General features: G+C 34.2%; 2 protein-coding genes across 2 annotated transcripts; one reads left to right on the top strand and one right to left on the bottom strand.

The window, feature by feature from the left end:
* Window positions 1-1,585: 1,585 nt before the first annotated feature.
* mesd (mesoderm development LRP chaperone) lies at window positions 1,586-10,960 on the bottom strand. The gene is made up of 3 exons (XM_056462688.1): window positions 10,779-10,960; window positions 4,491-4,723; window positions 1,586-1,984 (listed from the first exon to the last, which is right to left on the bottom strand). The coding sequence occupies exons 1-3, from the start codon at window positions 10,929-10,931 to the stop codon at window positions 1,750-1,752; spliced, it is 621 nt and encodes a 206-aa protein (XP_056318663.1). The 5' UTR covers window positions 10,932-10,960; the 3' UTR covers window positions 1,586-1,749.
* A 5,363-nt stretch (window positions 10,961-16,323) lies between these two features.
* Window positions 16,324-17,916, top strand: tlnrd1 (talin rod domain containing 1). The gene is given in 2 exon segments (XM_056461020.1): window positions 16,324-17,017; window positions 17,019-17,916. Coding segments are annotated over 2 exon segments (1,065 nt in total). The 5' UTR covers window positions 16,324-16,627; the 3' UTR covers window positions 17,694-17,916.
* Window positions 17,917-18,240: the final 324 nt, after the last annotated feature.

Here is an 18,240-nt window from a genome sequence, read left to right on the forward strand (position 1 = left end):
TAATTTTTTTATGAACCATTTTAAGGTCAAAATTATATTTTTATTATATTTATTATATAAATAATATTTATTATATTTTTATTATATTTTTTCTATAGTCTACAAAACAAACCATCATTATACAATTACTTGTCTAATTACCCTAACCTGCCTAGTTAACCTAATTAACCTAGTTAAGCCTTTAAATGTCACTTTAAGCTGTATAGAAGTGTCCTGAAAAATATCTAGTCAAATGATATTTACTGTCATCATGGCAAAGATAAAATAAATCAGTAATTAGAAATGAGTTATTAAAACTATTGTGATAAGAAATGTGTTGAAAAAAAAATCCCTGCGTTAAACAGAAATTGGGGACAAAATAAACGGAGGGGCTAATAATTCTGATTTCAACTGTATAATATATATATATATATATATATATATATATATATATATATATTTATTTAATTATTTATTTATTTATGTATCAAATATGTAGAGGTAAAAAAAAAAACAGCTAACTGATCTCTTAATAATCATAGTTTATATAAGATAGTGTCCCACCTTATGTTTGGAGACATGGCACACTTGGTTCAGCTTGAAGACATTGTGAGCGCATGCTCTAAGGGGCTGTTCACACACAATACATTTTTTTCTCCAACATGCTACTTTTCTATTTTTTAATGTAAAAATGCTCTGGACGGATGCATGTAGCAGTTACACACATGTCTTTTGAAGTGCTTTCCAGAACCAGTGGACCAATCAGAGGAGCTCGGAGGCGAGGCAACTGTTTTAAGCTTCGGTTTATAGAAAGGTGGCATGACAACTGTTTTAATTACCTGACATCAGATGAGGTGCACTCACTCGAGGCAGAGTCCAGAATATATAATATAGTTAAATATATCTCACAGAAAGGCCTTTGTCCCGCCCTTACTTTTAACGCAAAACTAGAAAGGGTGACTGTGATTGGTCACTTTTCATGTCAGTCAAATCATGGTATATTTTATATATTATATTAACTTTTAAAAAATATATATTATATATTTTTGATGAAATAATGACCGTTTTGGTCTATATTAGCAGCGAGATTAGATCCGATGAATCATTTATTTTTTATTTTTTCAATTTTTTCCTCCCATCCTGTGGCCTACTCGCGCCCCCCCCACGAGAGTTGCGCGGGTTTGAATCGAGATCACAATCTTTTAATGTTTAATTGTGTAACTCTACACTAAATGAATTAATGCAGACTAAGCAAACAGTGACAAAACACACCTTTAATTAATAACCTAAGAAAGCATTTAGGTCCCACCACAACCTTTTTCCATCATCATTATATTTTACAGGGAATCCAAAATGCTTTCATACACGTGATTTAAATGACGCGGGAGGCGATCTCTCTGCGATTGTTATAAATGCTGGATTAACCTTTAAGTTCAAAGAAAGTTATTAATCCACGGGTCACATGCGTTCTGAACTGTGGGTTGTGGGTCGAAAAACATATGCAATTATTAGTGAATGAGACCCAATGTTTATTATTCATTCATGTTAACTTATTGCACAACCGTACTGTAAAAGTATTACAAAACAATCAATACAATGCATGACGTAATTATAAAAGTGATTTATTCTTTGATACAGACTGTGGAAAACATAATAAAGTTAGCTACTGTAACTGAACGGCTGATTTGCTTTCGTAACCTGTGCATCAAAGTACGCTGGTAACACCTGCTGGAGAAACGCTCCTTCAGTCCCATTAACACCACCAGTGTATCAAAGTTCCTGCTTGCCTTTGTTCGCTCGGTTGGCTGCTTTCTTGTCACCTTTCTTCTTGGTCTCGTTTTGCTCTTTCCCCTTGGCATCTTTCTTGGCATTTTTGCCAGGGAACACCTGTCCTTCCACGGTCACGTCCTCGCAGCGGTCCTGGGACACCAGAAAGTCCTTAATCTCCCAGGCGTAACTGCCGTCACGCAGCATGAAGATCACACGGTTAGAGCCCACCACAAACCTAAATGAGAAGAACACAAATGATAACTATAGATCATTTCCATGTGGTGATGTTATTGGCCCATAAACATTTCCTGCTTGTTATCAAACTATTTCATAACTGCAACAAGAGGCAATTCAATCATAACTCAATGTTCAAACAGCTATCATAACAGTATTTATCAATACGTGGCTCTTTCTGGATTCTTGGAAGTTATAGAAAATAAAAATGTAAACCAGGAAATACGTTGGGACCACTGTTTTTGTTTACATCCCTGTTTACATGACAATGGTCAATAGTGACTCAACACCATTTCATAAGATCCTTTTAGATTAAAAACACTTGTAGAAACACTTTGATTGACATTCTCCCTTTGATAGAATGTCAACAAGGTGTTCCGCATGAAAATAAATGTTTACTGTGTAAACATTATAACTATAATGTTATATAACTAGCGTATATAATGTTGAATATAATGCAAGATCTGATAATGACAAATGTCTGATTTTACCAGTGAAAACAAACAGTCTAATAATGCTGTCAATGACAGATGACAAGCACATGTCTTAAACATAATAAATCAACTTTATAATAATGAAGAGTTATATTCTGATGTCATCATTTTACTGGGAATTAACAAACAGGACATTTTGAAAGTGTGTTCAAGTCCACCATAATGACTGTACAAAATTTAGCATTTTAACCAACAATAGACCAACACATATGCCTATTGAAATTATTATTATTATTGTTGTTGTTTTACCATGGGCCTGTTTCAGTAAGGAGGTTCAACCAACTCTGAGTTGATTTACCAAGAGATTAAAAACTCAAGAGTTTTCGGTTTCAGAACAGCCAATCTGAGTTAGGTCAATCAACTTTGAGTAGACCAACTCAGAGTTAAGCGCGCACAGTGCAACTATAAAAAGGCATTATCAATGGAGCACAGATATTACGAGTGACCATGGCAACATCTGAAACAAAGAGATCAGCATTTCTTTCTCCAGCTGAACTTGATGTGCTCATGCAAAGTTATAGCAAATATGAGCACATATTTAAAAAAGCAACACCACTGCATCAGTGAAACAGAAACAGCTAGCGTGGGAAAACATAGCTGCTCAAGTTAATGTGTAATTTTACATTTAAAGTATTTAAATATTTAATTATAATAAAATAAGTAATGTTGTGTGACGTTTAAAAAAATTGACATACATTCCCACTTTTACACACGTTGATCAGTTTTAATAGACTTCAAAGTGCACTTGTGTGTCTGCCTTTTTTATTGATCAAGTGTAGAGGTTGATTTGACATTTAGAATGTAAGCAGAACTAAACAATAGTTTTCAGAAAGAATAATAATCCCATTAATCTAGTTACAGTACATGTCCCTGTCGAAGGTCAGTGACTTTAAGCTAATTATTCATTAAAAAAAGGACAAGCCATTCTCGTACATGACTTTGTTCTTTGTGTGACTGAAATGTAGAAAATAGCTATGTTTCCATCCAAAAATAGTAATTAAAATTATGTGCAAAACTGGAATAACGCATTAAAGATACGAATAAAGTGTTTCCGTCCAATGAATCAAAGAACAAAATCGTCACTTCATTATTAAACGGGCACCAAATATCAACAGTAGAAACAGAATTTACTGCGGTAATCTTTTTTCTACATTTAATAAATGTACTTGCGCCTCAGAAGACAATGCTGACACACAATGAACACGTGGTGGCGTTTGAAGCCACGAGGCGCGGAGAACAGACGCTCCTGACATGTTGCAGACGCCCTGGAGGTCATTAATAATATAATAACATTAATACTGAAACCGTTAAGGCGTTTTAGAATGACCAAAACAACATTTAAGATGTGTTGCAGTGTGCTCAGGCTGCTGATTTGTCCATTACACACACATTTTTCATCATCATCTCTTATAACAAATCATTTTTAATGCACATACTGGAATTTGTTCAGTAAAAGTGTTTACATCGTAGTTTAGGCGCATCTTTTTATCGAATAAAAGTTTATCCTTCTCAGTTATGCGCCTGTTTTTTATGCGTATTTTCAAAAGTTATGTGCATCATGGCGTTTCCATCAATCGTTTTCTATGCGCACATTCAAAATGAGTGAGCATTAAAATAGGTGGCTGGAAACGTTCCATTTTGTTTTTTTTAAAAAAAGGGGAGGAGACCGACAGAAACTCAGAGTTTAGAGAATAAAACCTGCTCCTGATCAGGTTAGGTTCACAGACTAAGTTACCACGGTTGAACACAAAGGCAAATCAGCGCTGTTTAAGAATGTGCTCAGCAGTGCTTAAATAATAGTGGGAAATGAACGTGACAAGACTAATCTTCGCTATCTATACCAGGCTTGACAAAGCAGCACTTTCTTATCCTGGATCAGCTAATGTGCAACAGACTAAGCCAGCACGTGCTGATTAAACTAGGTCAAGCCACACTTTTTCTGTCATCCTGGCTTTCTTAACTCTATATTTGTACAACACCTTCCTGCGTTGTGTGTGTTGTTGTAGCTGTTACCTCTGAACATCATAGTTGGCGTTGAAGAGGCTTCCCTGCCACAGGCCCGTGATCTCCTCAGTCTCCTTCTCTGTGGGGTTTCCTGACACTGAGGCAAACACCATCAGGGTCTTTCCTTTCTTGGACATCTTTAAGAGTTCTTCTGGTTTGGAGGCATCAATTTTCGAGAAGTCGATTGGTGGAGGAGACCTTTTGTGCTCGGGCAAGTCTCCCTCCTCAATGTCGTCATCTTTCTGTAATAAATCAGAAGATGCTGATGAGAAACGCTGATGTTTCATTGACGCCACTGCTAGAAAAATCATCTGAGGCCTGTTGCACAAAACCAGCTGAACAAACTCCGGCTTGCAGAGTAAGTTTACTTGCAGAGTAAATGATTGTGATCGGCTGTGATGATCATCAGCTCACCGCAGTTCACGCAGTGCAAACACAGATACAGTGACAATGGAGTGTTTTAATGCCACGAAGATCAGTCAGTTCATCGGCGGATTGCTCGTATGTCAGTTTATAAACAGACCAGCTGATCTTCGAGGTTTTAAAACGTTTTACATTTGAAGAGTTCAGATGCAAAAGCCGCTAAACGCCATTTTCATTGAGTGAATGCTTTAGGCACATAGTAGGCAATCAACAAATAGCTTTGTTTGAAATCATCTAAATCGCAGCGTCAGCGCATTCAAAAATAACAGTTTGTTTGCAAAAGCCGCTATATGCTGAGAACCAATCAGAAGGCGCGAATCGAATAATGTTTTCAATGTAGCAGCGGGCTGATACGCCGGCTTATTCCTCTTTTAGTTTCGATTTTAAAAGATGAAGTTTGATAAGCTGCATGAGCCTGTCCGACTGTCAGTAAATGGCAAATGAAAATGCCCCTTACCTCAAAACTCTGTGCATTATAACAAACAGAAAACACACTGTACAGTCGGAAGTGTAGCATGCATTCATAACGTGTTTTTGCGCAGCGACGCTACTTTGAATGAGTCCGATTTACTATACATTAAATGACAACTCCATTTCACGAAAGACGAAGTTAAGATGCCTTTCTTTTATCCCGCATGGATGCTATGAGGATAAACGAGATGAAAAAGAGACTAAGATCTTGAGTATAGTGAGGATGAATAAATGACAGCTTCTGAGAGACATCCTCTTTTTTGCACATTAGCCCTTACCTTGTGTTTTATTTGCTAATGCAAGCTAGGTTTCAAAAGATAAGTATAATGCATAAAAATATACATTATTTATATTACTTCAATAAATTATATTATTGTTTTTAGTAATGGAAAAAGCACAGATATTGATGTTTCACAATGTTTTTACACTACATTATTTGAATCTAACAAGCTTGTTTACATTGCTCTACTTGCATTAAATCCAAATCCCAAATATCAGAAATGACAACAGATTGTTAAGATTTAAATAATGTCAATTTTATTGTTATTGATTAATGCACTTGACAGATTTCATTCGTTCATTTTCCTTCTGCTTAGTCCCTGGTTTATCAGGGGTTACCACAGCGAAATAAACCACCAACTTGACAGATGTATTTTTAATTTCAGGTGGTTTGTGTAAAGTGTTTTATGTTTGGTAAAATAATCTCTATTTGCATCTTTAGTAATTTTCAACTAATTACACTGTCTGGTCTCAATAGGTGGATTTAGAAGGTTTTGCATAAAAAAGCACAAGTGGATTTAGCTGGTTTTGACGCAAAACAAAATGTACCTGGTTAAAAAACAGAAGTGTCTAATGTGACATTTATGAAAAAGATATTTTATTTACTGGCTAATAACCTTTTTATTACATATAAAATTTAATTTCTGAACCCAATCACAGGAGCCTGATAGAAAATGCTCATTTACAAAAAATGAGGTCTTAGAGGCTTTAGAGGGTTTTGTACCTGAACTCTTCATTTCTGTTAAGCATGTGAACACAATAGCAAATCAGCAGTGTTTAAAAACGCACTCAACAGCGCTCAAATGTTAGCGGGAAATGGACATTTATAAAATTCCAGTACCGATTAGTAACAAAATTACACTATCATGACAAGACTAATTCTTATCTATACCAGGCTTGAAAAAGCAGGACTTATCCTGGATCAGCTAATGTGCAACAGACTAAGCCAGCATGTGCTGATTGAACTAGGTCAAGCCACACTTTTTCTGCTATCCTGGCTTTTTAAACTCTGTATTAGTGCAATACCCCTCTGCTTTCTGTGTGTTTTTTACTCTTACCTCTGAACATCATAGTTGGCATTGAAGAAGCTTCCATGCCACCCAGGAAACCCTTTCAGGTTGTCAAAACCAAAGAAACCCTTGTGGATTAAGATCAGTTTATTCAGTTTATTATTGATAGTTTTTCCTTAAAAAAAAAAAGCTAAATTATTAGCCAATGGGGTAATTAAAATAATCTTATTTTCACTTTGAAATGTAGATAATGGAACTATAAACAAGACTAAAAACATATAAATAATTAACTCAATCACATCTGTCATGTGGCTCCTGGTCAACTGTAATTCAACATTGCAGATCTTGCGTTGGGACTATTGTAGATGCGCACATTGCGATATCGATGTTGAAACAATATACTATGCAGCCCTAAACTCAAGGTTTGATCCAAAATTTGTTTGGGTGGGGTACACAGTATGTAATTGTGAAGCACTTTGGTCAACTTGTGTTGCTTTTCAATCTAAATTACCCAAATTTATACATTCATCTTTTTTTTTTTTTTTGTAATTATACGCTTATGCTTATAATGAAAAACCTAAGTAATTTTTAAACAGATTCACCTTTAAATCATCTTATTACAACTGAGCACTTTATAAATGCATGTGACACTGTCTGGTGTATTTCTTCTGTAAACCATGTTTGAAAGTAACCTTTGACTCAGGGAGTGTCCCTATAAAATTAGTAAATCTGCAAAAAAAAGATTTCCTGCTATAACATTGTTTAGCTGTTTCCATCAACAAATCTATCTGAAATACTCTTTTTTATTTAATTTATTCAGTATATTTACAAAAGAATGTAAAATGAAACTATTCAAAACAAAATTTACACATTTAAATTATTTTAAATCAGAAATCTTGCACCTACACTAAAAAAAAAAAACAATTTTCAGCAATAACAAAAAAAAACATCACTGTGATAGATATACGTTTACTATTTCTTGGTAAAAAAGAGTGAAAATCATGAATTGAGTAATTAAGTTGGTTTTATAAACACACTTTGGGACTTTCTCATTAATATAAATTCATAAAAGTATTATTTGCAAATTCTAAAGAGGGAAATTAGCAGCCAATGACTATCAAAGTACAACATTGTTAAATAAATAGTGCTAATGTTGTTTTGAAGTCATATTTACATCTTATTTCAAACTGAATATTCAAAGTACCATGGTAAACAATATAGGGAGTAGGGCTGCACAATATATCATTTCAGCATAGCGATATCGCAATGTGATCGTTCACAATAGTAGGGCTGGGCGATTTGGCCTAAAATCAAAATCTTGATTTATTGAACATTTTAACTCTGTTACGATTAATGAACGATTATTTTATTATTTAATTTTTTTGCCCTCATAATTTACTGACAATTTACTGTCAAGCTCAGTTTAATAATAGAGTGAAGGAGTGATTGTTTTGATTGTTTTAAGGCCGATGACTGCAAGACTTCAAGTGGATTTAAACAATTTGTGTACAAGAAATTATAGCAATTTAACTTTTATACAATGAAGACTGTGCCGTTTTATTTGCTTATATTTGAATATGCCCATGAAATGAACATAACTTATATAAAATTATGAGTTCCAAGTTGAGTTATTAAAGTCATCTGGTGACATAATTATATTCATATCACAATCAATATAGCAGAATAGAAGAAAAAATATTATCAGACATACTGTGAAAAATGTCTTGCTCTGTTAAACATCATTAAAAAAGAAAAACAAATTCAAAGGGGGTCTAACAATTCTGACTTCAACTATGTATGTATGTATGTATGTATGTATACAATTCCATGCAAATGTCAACCTTGAAAGTTTTCACCTAAATATTAATACTCTTTCTATGTTTTTTGTGTAGGCTTGTATTTTATGCTACTGTAAAAAGACTAAAAAATGTCTCTATCAATGTTTTCAAACTATTATATGGGATTTACCAAAATCTCACAAGTGGCAATTTCACATCTGTCACATCCATAACAAAAGCTTTTTCCTCATAAATGCAAAAATGTCAAATAAAATAAATCAATCATGTTGGTTCTATAGAGAGTCAACTTTTATTTTTTAGATTAGCATTGTTTCTTTTGGGTTGTGCAGTTTAATTCAGAGAATTTCTACAAAGTATATCTTATTATGTAAACTCGCAGACTTTTTGGGGTCACATCCAAAAAGCATGCTTATTTCCCCCATTTAAAGCCTAAAAGTTGTTTACAGATTGATATTTTTCTGATCCCTTATCTCTGTGGTTAGTCGTTTTGGAAAATATAAACAGATATTTCAATATAATGTTAACTTATACTTTATCTGTGAATTTATGTTTTGAATTTTTACTGCAAATGTCACATCCATAACGCTGGAATTGCTCATGTATGTGTGTATGTGTGTGTGTCTGTATGTATGTATGTGTGTCTGTGTGTCTGTATGTATGTATGTATGTATGTATGTATATGTATATGTATATATATATATATATATATATATATATATATATATATATATATATATATATATATATAAAAATATAGACAGAGAGAGATTCTTTTTTTTTTATTTTTTTTATATGGTACCCATACTCTAAATAAATATTCAGTCTACTAGCCATTAACCGAGGGAGGAGGAAATGAAAAACTGAATTGATTGTGGTATAAATGATAATTCTGTCCTGTTTCTTACACATATGGGAACGCAATACAGATGACCTGATAGTAACAATTGAAAGGTGTATGATAAAAGGATGTCTCTGACCTTATTTAGTACTCGTTCTTTGTATATACTATCAATGCTTTAGTTTTATTCCCAACAACTTACTGGCTGTTGTTACCACCATTGACCTTTTCTGGGTCTCAGAAGCATTTCCATACCAACAGATCACACAATATGTTGCAATACTTTCAATAAAAGCACTCTAAAAGATGATCAACAATGTGTTGTCAACATTAAAAGACAATAGTTTCTTTAAGAAGTACATTCTTTGTTGAAGTTTTTTTCCTTACACAGTCAGTCTGTAGATCCCACTTTAGTTTATTGTCCAACATCCCATCCCAAATATTTATAATTTACCAACTGAATTTGCTCTCCATTAATTATAGTGTGTGTGTGTATTACTACAAATAAAGTGTCGAGTTGACATCAACATCACACAGCAATAGAAAAAAGTAGAATACTAAACGTTTATGAAATCTAGTCTGGAGGATATTCATTTACTGTGGTTTTGCAGTAGCAGTAATGGTATTTCAGCAGTTACTGATTGAGGTAAAGTTGGTTTTATATTCACACATTCTGACTTTATCCTAAATAATGTCAGAAAAATATTATTTGCAAACTCTAAATTGTAAAATCATATTAGCAGCCAATGACTATCAAAGCACAACATTGTTCACAGTCAAATAAATAGTGCTAATGTTGTTTTGAAGTCATACTTAAATCCAATTTCAGACCGAATATTCAAAGTACAATGGTAAACACTATACGTTAGGGAGGATGTCACGAGTTATCACTGAACGAATGTGTGAATAAAGCCAACCTTACCTCAGTTTATTATTGTTATTAATACAAATGAAGTGTCGGGTTTTCTTATTATTACCACAACAAAGTTATACTTCATTTTGTATTGTTATTACTGCAAATGAAGGGTCAGAAATACACTAGAAACCTTTAAAAGGCTAGTCTGAAAGATATTCGTATAACATTGCTGTGGTTTTTATAGAGCTAAAGTTGGTTTTATATTCGCACATTCGTTCATTTAGCAGTCTCTACATTGTTTACCATGTTACTTTGAATATTCGATCGGAATTAGCATGCAAGTATGACTTCTAAACAACATTAACACTATCTAATTCACTGTGAACAATGTTGTACTTTGATAGTCATTGGCTGCTTATATGATTTCCCTATTTAGAACTTGCAAAGATTACTTTACTGAACTTATATTATTAAGGAGAAAGTCTGAATATCCTAATATAAAACCAACTTTACCTCTATATAGTTTTTTTTAGTAGCAACGATGGTATTCCAGTAGTTACTGTGGTATTTCTGAGGCACATGACCGAATGACTGCAGCTGTGAAGGTAAATTGGCTCTTACCTCCCACTCCTCCAGCAGTCTGGCCATATCCGCGTCATTATAATCCCGTATGTCCTTCTTCTTCTTGGGTTTAGTGTCTGTGCAATGAACTGTTATGAATAATACGAGTAAAAACAATACTGATAGAGCCCTGCACCCGACGGGAGACGCCATGTTTAAACCTGGAGCTCGCTGATTGGATGAAATCCGTCAGCTCGTCTCAGGAAGAGGGTGTGTCGATTTGATCACATGGTTTCTAGTTGCCTTTTATTTCCCCAACATTCATGTAATTTATTTAATTATTTATCAGCCCACGGCATTATTTATTTATTTATTTATTTATTTTTTATTTATGCATGAATTTCTGAATATTTTGATCATTTTTTAGTCGTGTATTTATTTATTTATTGTTGTTTTTGCAGGTTTCATCATCCAAAATGTGCATGCATTATTTTCATATTAATTCAATAAATTACAGCTAAATGTTCTGCATACCAAATTAAGATTTAACAAAATATTAAATTTTTTTGCATCCATTTATGCATAAATATATAAATATATATAATATATATATAAATATATAATATATATATATATATATATATATATATATATATATATATATATTATATATATATGGTAATGGGGTATGGTAACTACTTCGGTAAGGCTGTATTTATTTTGTAATAAACGATAACAAATGTATTGTGAAAAAATATTAAAAATAGCTTCATAAATAAGACATTTGTAACCTTTAAAAGGCTTTAAGCTCACCAAAACCTTTATTTTGAATGGTGCATTTTAAATTTATTTTGAAATATATTTAATTTAGTATGTCTGCACATGAAAAGTACATGCGTAATGTTTACATAAAATAGTTAATGCAGTTTTTTAAGCAAAATTTAACTATTTTTGCATTTAAACAAAAGCTCATGCTTTATTTTTATATTTATTCAATAATAAAACTGCTACAACTTGTGTTTTTTGATACATTTTTTACCTGAGTGTATTTTAAAAAACAGCTGCAAATTATTTATGATAAAATATATTAAATAAAAAAAACTTCATAGTTTTGCTACTGAATTATGGATTTACATAAATTTGTAACCTTCGAAAGGCTTTATTTGATTTTTTATATACTTTTTACCTGAGTGTATTTTAAAAAACAGCTGCAAATTATTTATGAAAAAATATATTGAATTAAAAACACTTCATAATTTTGCTACTGAATTATGGCTTTACATAAATTTGTAACATTCGAAAGGCTTTATTTGATTTTTTATTCTCAACAAAATCTTTATTTAAAAGGGTGCATTTTAAATTTATTTTAGTATATTTTTTACTATTTTATTTTGTATGTCTATAAATGAAAAGGGGTGTCATGGTGGCTCAGTGGTTAGCACTATCGCCTCACAGCAAGAAGGTTGCTGGCTCGAGTCCCAACTGAGCCAGTTGGCATTTCTGTGTGGAGTTTGCATGCTCTCCCCGTGTTCTCCCCCACAGTCCAAACACATGCGCCATAGGTGAATTAAATAAACTAAATTGGCCGTAGTGTATGTGTGTGAATGAGTGTGTATGGGTGTTTCCCAGTACTGGGTTGCAGCTGGAAGAGCATCAACTGCGTGAAACATATGCTGGATAAGTTGGCGGTTCTTTCTGTGGCGACCCCTGATGAATAAAGGGACTAAGCTGAATGAAAATGAATTAATGAATATACATGAAAAGATCACGCATAATGTGTACACAACACTGTCACACTATTGTTTATGCATAAATCAATTATTTGCATTTAAACAAAAGTGCATGTATAATGTTCATATATATATATATATATATATATATATATATATATATATATATATATATATATATATATATATATATATATATATATATATATATATATAAAATAAAACAAACTGTTACAGCTAAACGCTCTGGATAACAAACTAAAAGGCATCAAAATCTAACTAGTATGTCTTATTTTGGGATTTTTTTCTCTGCAGTTTTTGTGCATGGGCCGCATATGAAGTGTGAGGCTCATTCAACAGAATCGGAGCAGCTTCCTCTCAGGACACCCCACCCAATGGCACAGTGCCCTGCGCAGCTGTACAACTGACACACAGTGTTTTCACACACACAGCTCTCGGCCCCTAGTTCACATCCAACACACTACACACAAACACTCTGTAATACAGTAGCTTTACTCTGCTGGAATTTCATGAGGCATCAGACAAAACAAAGTGAATATGAGGAACATGTGTTGTTGTTGTGGAGTGAGTTTAGAAATACACTGTTGTAGAATTTAATATCAGACAAAACATAGTGTGCATATGGTATGTTTGTACGTGACTTAATATTTAAATGTAATCATATATGTATGTATGTGTGTGCATATATATATATATATATATATATATATATATATATATATATATATATATATATATATATATATATATATATATATATATATAACATGACTCTAGTTTTATAACTCCACGAAAGCCCATCCCATACAAAAGGGAAGGGTCTTCAGAACTGCAGCCCCACCCTGCTGTTTCTGATTGGCTCTCTGAACTCCCAATGCCCCTTGCTGTCCAATGAAAAGTACTCTAGTGCATTTACGTCATAGCGTTTGCAGCGGTGAATCCGATTTCCCTTCATAAGATGAATCAGCTGTTTTGTGGTCTGATTGAGGTTTTTTATGAGTGCGGTAGGGCGATTTTATTATTATTATTTGAATTGGCGTTATAAATATCACAAATGTGTATACTTACACAATAAACGACTAAACAAAAGAAAATAAAAAGGCTAATGAAATAAACATTTAATAACAAACTGTATTATTGTTGTTATAATAGTTCAAAAGCCTATGTAAGACCAAACCTACTGAAATAAAGATAAATACAAAAAAAAGTTGTAAATTGTAAATATTGTAAAAAAAAAACAAAACAAAACAAAAAAAAAACAATATTACATAGAGATATATTATATATTTATGTAGCTAGCTAACTAACTTAATGCTAGATATACCAACTAAACATTCCTTCATTCATTTTCCTTCAGCTTTTATTTATCAGGAGTTGCCACAGCGGAATGAACCACCACTAACTAAACAGCAAAATAAATAATAATATTTATAGGCTCTTGTAAATATTGAGCAAAATATTTAAAATATTCTTTACAATCTCACAATTTATGTGGGTGTATTTATATGTATTTATATTCTTATCATCAGTAGTAGTAGTAAATGTGTTTATATTATTATCATCATTGTATAAATACCTAAATGATGAAAATGAATAAACAGAAAATAAAATTAACTTAAATTAAAATTACTTTTAACTTTTATTATTATTATTATTATTCATTCATTCATTTTCCATAGTCCCTTATTTATCAGGGGTTGCCACAGCGGAATAAACTGCCTATTATTATTATTATTATACTATTATTATTATATTATTAAACATTTCACCTAATTCATATAGGTGCAGCAGTGTTATTTTAGTGTTACTAATATGGAATTTAAGGAATTTTAGTGTTTCTAATATGGAATTGTTACTAATATAGAATGTTATTGCCTTGCCTATTCAGTTTACTAATCACTTTAAATAGTAGCTTACTATTTAGAAGTTTTATATATTGCTTTTTTATTTTAACATTTAGTTATTGTATTACGAGTTATATATAATATATATTATTTATATACGTTTTATATAACTCGTAACGCAATATGTATACAGTAATAATTGAGAACACCCCATTTTGAAAACTAATATTTTTATCCATTTCTCAGTGAATATAGGCAATGTATGTTTGTGCATTTAAACAAAACAGATTTATTAAACAGATAAATTTATGAAAATAATATTTTTGTCACAGAACATGTTCAGAAATTGAAAGATAATACAATTAAATTCAAGCAAATTATTGCAATAAAAAATGACAACCTACAAAATTTTAACAAAATGTTTCAATTTTTTTTTTTTGCTTCTCTTGATTTTTCCTCTTTTTAAAATTTGTATAATTTTTTTCAATAACATAAATTTGGCTGTACTGGTTTTTGGACCATTATCGTAAGTTATTTTGTTAGATAAACTCCAGATTTGGCTTCAGTACTGACTAAACTAATGTATATGCACAAATATATTGTATAGCTTCCTATTAATAATGTGCTAGAATTGTGAGGGGTGTACATATCCTGAGCATTTTACACACATATATATATATATATATATATATATATATATATATATATATATATATATATATATATATATATATATATATATATATATATATATATATATATATATATATATAAAATGTTAGGGAAAATAACTGCAGAATATTGTGGCCGGCGTTTCTGTTAAACAAAGAATTACTAGCTCTATGCCGCTCTGAATGCGAACATTGTGAAAGTAGTAAATACCCACACGCGAGAGTACCTGTTGGACCTACAGGAAAGCGCAAACTGGAGACAAAACAGCAGAAACAAGGAGAACAAAACGAACTAAAAGGGAAACACAAGGGACGTCTCTGGAATTCCTCTTTGGGTGTAACTTTCTGCCCTCAGACCGGTAGTTGAGTCTCACATCGGGGCCTCGGGAAATGATGACTGGGTGAGAAATGAACGCGCCGTTACCGCAGAAAAATAAGCGAATCTGCTAAGCGGCTGGCGAACACCAAAACAATGAGTGCTTTTGTCTTTGTGGACAGAAATGATGATTGCGGAGGGTGTGAAAGTAGCAGAGTTTGAGGGAAGCTAACAGGCTACTCAGCCACACCCTCCCGCCGCTTCCTGATACGCAAGATGTAGCGGGAGACTCACAACCGACGCGCGACTCTTTCAACGGTTAACCAAGTTTGTTACCGATTTCGGAAACTGTATTAGAACTTCCATTAACGGAATGGCAGGCGAAAGCGAAACTGTCTGCCTCTGGATGTCCGTCGCTTTTCTGCTGGAAAGGGCGTGTGTACAATAGATATGCATAAGGAACTGAGTTTTCCCACGGAACTTGGATTGTGTTCGAAAAAGGAACGGCTGGAAGTCGTTCTAGAACGTCTGACGAGTTTTGGATTTGTCGCGGGATGATGGTGCCGTTGGCGGCGGGGCGCGCACGCGTCTCGCTTCGGTCGGAGGGTCAGCAAGACGGTCAATACATCATCATTATCAGCAGCAGCAGAATCACATTGTTGGACGTGGATCTAAATGCAAGTCATTTACATGGCACGAAGAACACCTGAAATGAAACGTAGCGATTCTGGAAGTCAACCTGCACTTTGCCTTTATCAGGGCATCTTCTCGTACATGGCACTGCAATAGCCCCTTTTCCCCTATTTTTATTTTTTAAAGAGAGAGAGTGTGTGTGTGTGTGTTTCTGGTTTCTTTGCATTGTTGGAGCAACATTGACAACCTGTGAAACTGAACAGACTGTAGCCTACCTTGACAGAGGTAGTTGTGAATTTTTTTGAGGGGGTCATTATGCACAGCTATATCAGATTATTTAAACAATAGGCAATTCAGTTTTAATTTTATTGATTGATTGATTCATTGATTGATTGATTGAAGGGATATTTAATTAGATCTTTCATCATCAGCCTGAATTTTGTCATACAAAAATATATATATATTTTTCTGAAGTACTTCCCTCTTATTCCGAGTGCATCGAGTGAAGTTTCTGGTTTTCGCAAACAAGCTTAATGGACTTTATTTTTCTTCTGAAGGACATTATAGGCCAGTTTCACTCCGTGAGAAGCTGTGGAAGTCTTTATATTTACTGAAGAAAATGACATGAGGCACATGTTACCACACAAGAGCGTGTTGCCATCTTTATTTTGAACATTAGAGCGACCACACTACTATGGCTAGTAGTGGCTCGGGAAAATCAGATAGCGAGGTTCCTACCAACATCCTTAGCGGCAGCTTGCAACAAAGGAAAAGACTTTTATCCATCTGCGACGCATGCAAGAGCAAAATGCAGCTGGTGGCTGACCTGCTCCTGCTATCCAGCGAAACCAGGCCGGTGGTGAACGCTGAAGGCCAGCCTGTAGCTGAGACCTTCGAGAAATGCCGCGACACAGTGATCGCCAGAACTAAGGAGCTGTCTATTATTGTTCATGACATTCAGAGCCAACTCAACATGGGGAAGTTCCTGGAGGTTGGCGACCGGCTGGTGGAGATGGGGGATTTGGTGGTCTCGCTAACCGAGTATTCAGCGCATGCTGCTTATTTAGCAGCTGTGGAGATCCCAGGGGTCTCAAGCTGCAGTTTCGGGCCTGGTGGATCGGTATAAAGTCACTCGATGCCGGCATGAAGTGGAGCAAACATGCAACATTCTGCGCCTCACAGCAGTGGGGGATCTAACACCTCCGCTTCTTCTGGAGGTCTCGCAGAACATCCTAAAGAACCTCACCATGCTCACGGACGCCTCTTCTCTGGCCAGTGATAAATCAAAGGATAAGTTTGCTAAGGAGCAGTTTAAAGCTAGCGTCAAGTGCATGAGCACAAGTGCTACAGCTTTGTTAGCTTGTGTCCGCGAGCTCAAAGCCTGTCCCAGCGAGCTGACGCGGAACCGATGCGTCCTCTTTAGTGGGCCGCTCATCCAGGCAGTGCATGCTTTGGTGGGATTCGCCACAGAGCCGCAATTCCTGGGTAAAGCCGCCAGCATAACACCTGATGGCAAAGGAGTGCAGACTGCCGTCCTGGGTGGTGCCATGAGCGTGGTTTCGGCCTGCGTGCTCCTAACTCAAGGCCTCAGGGATATTTCCCAGCATCCTGAAAGCAGCTCGCAGATGCCCGTCTATCGGGAGCGGCTACGAAACTCTGCATGTGCCGTCTCTGATGGATGCACACTCCTGTCTCAGGCACTAAGGGAACGATCCTCACCTAGAACTTTACCGCCAGTTAACTCTCATTCTGTGAATTAAACAAATCCTCCCCGGCACCCTGTTTATTTGTTATGTTTTAGTTTATTTTAATATTATTCTATTGACGTACCAAAGAATCTAATCAGGTTTAACCCCACATGGTATGACTTAGGGCTGGGCGATGAGTTGAATATTGGATTTGTTTTGGTTTTACTGATGATTTAACCGTGTGGAATATCAAAGGTTTTTATTTACAATAAATTAAAAAGCATCAGGCATTTTGATAAAGATATATATATATATATATATATATATATATATATATATATATATATATATATATATATATATATATATATATATATTAGGGCTGCTCAGTATATCGTGTCAGCATCGAAGTCGCAATGTGCGCATCTGCAATAGCCACATCACAAGATCTGCAATGTTGAGTCTGAATTATAGTTGACCAGGAGCCACAGAACACAACTGATTATTAGAGTCATGCTAAGTTTAACTATAATGGAGTGAAAGTTGATCATTTGCATGTGTTTTTAGGCCTTTGATTGAGCATTTCAAAAGCGTTTGGGCACAAAAAAGTATGATTTTT

Source organism: Danio aesculapii, chromosome 7 (genome assembly GCF_903798145.1).
Source record: "Danio aesculapii chromosome 7, fDanAes4.1, whole genome shotgun sequence".
In the NCBI taxonomy this organism is placed as follows: Eukaryota; Metazoa; Chordata; class Actinopteri; order Cypriniformes; family Danionidae; genus Danio; species Danio aesculapii.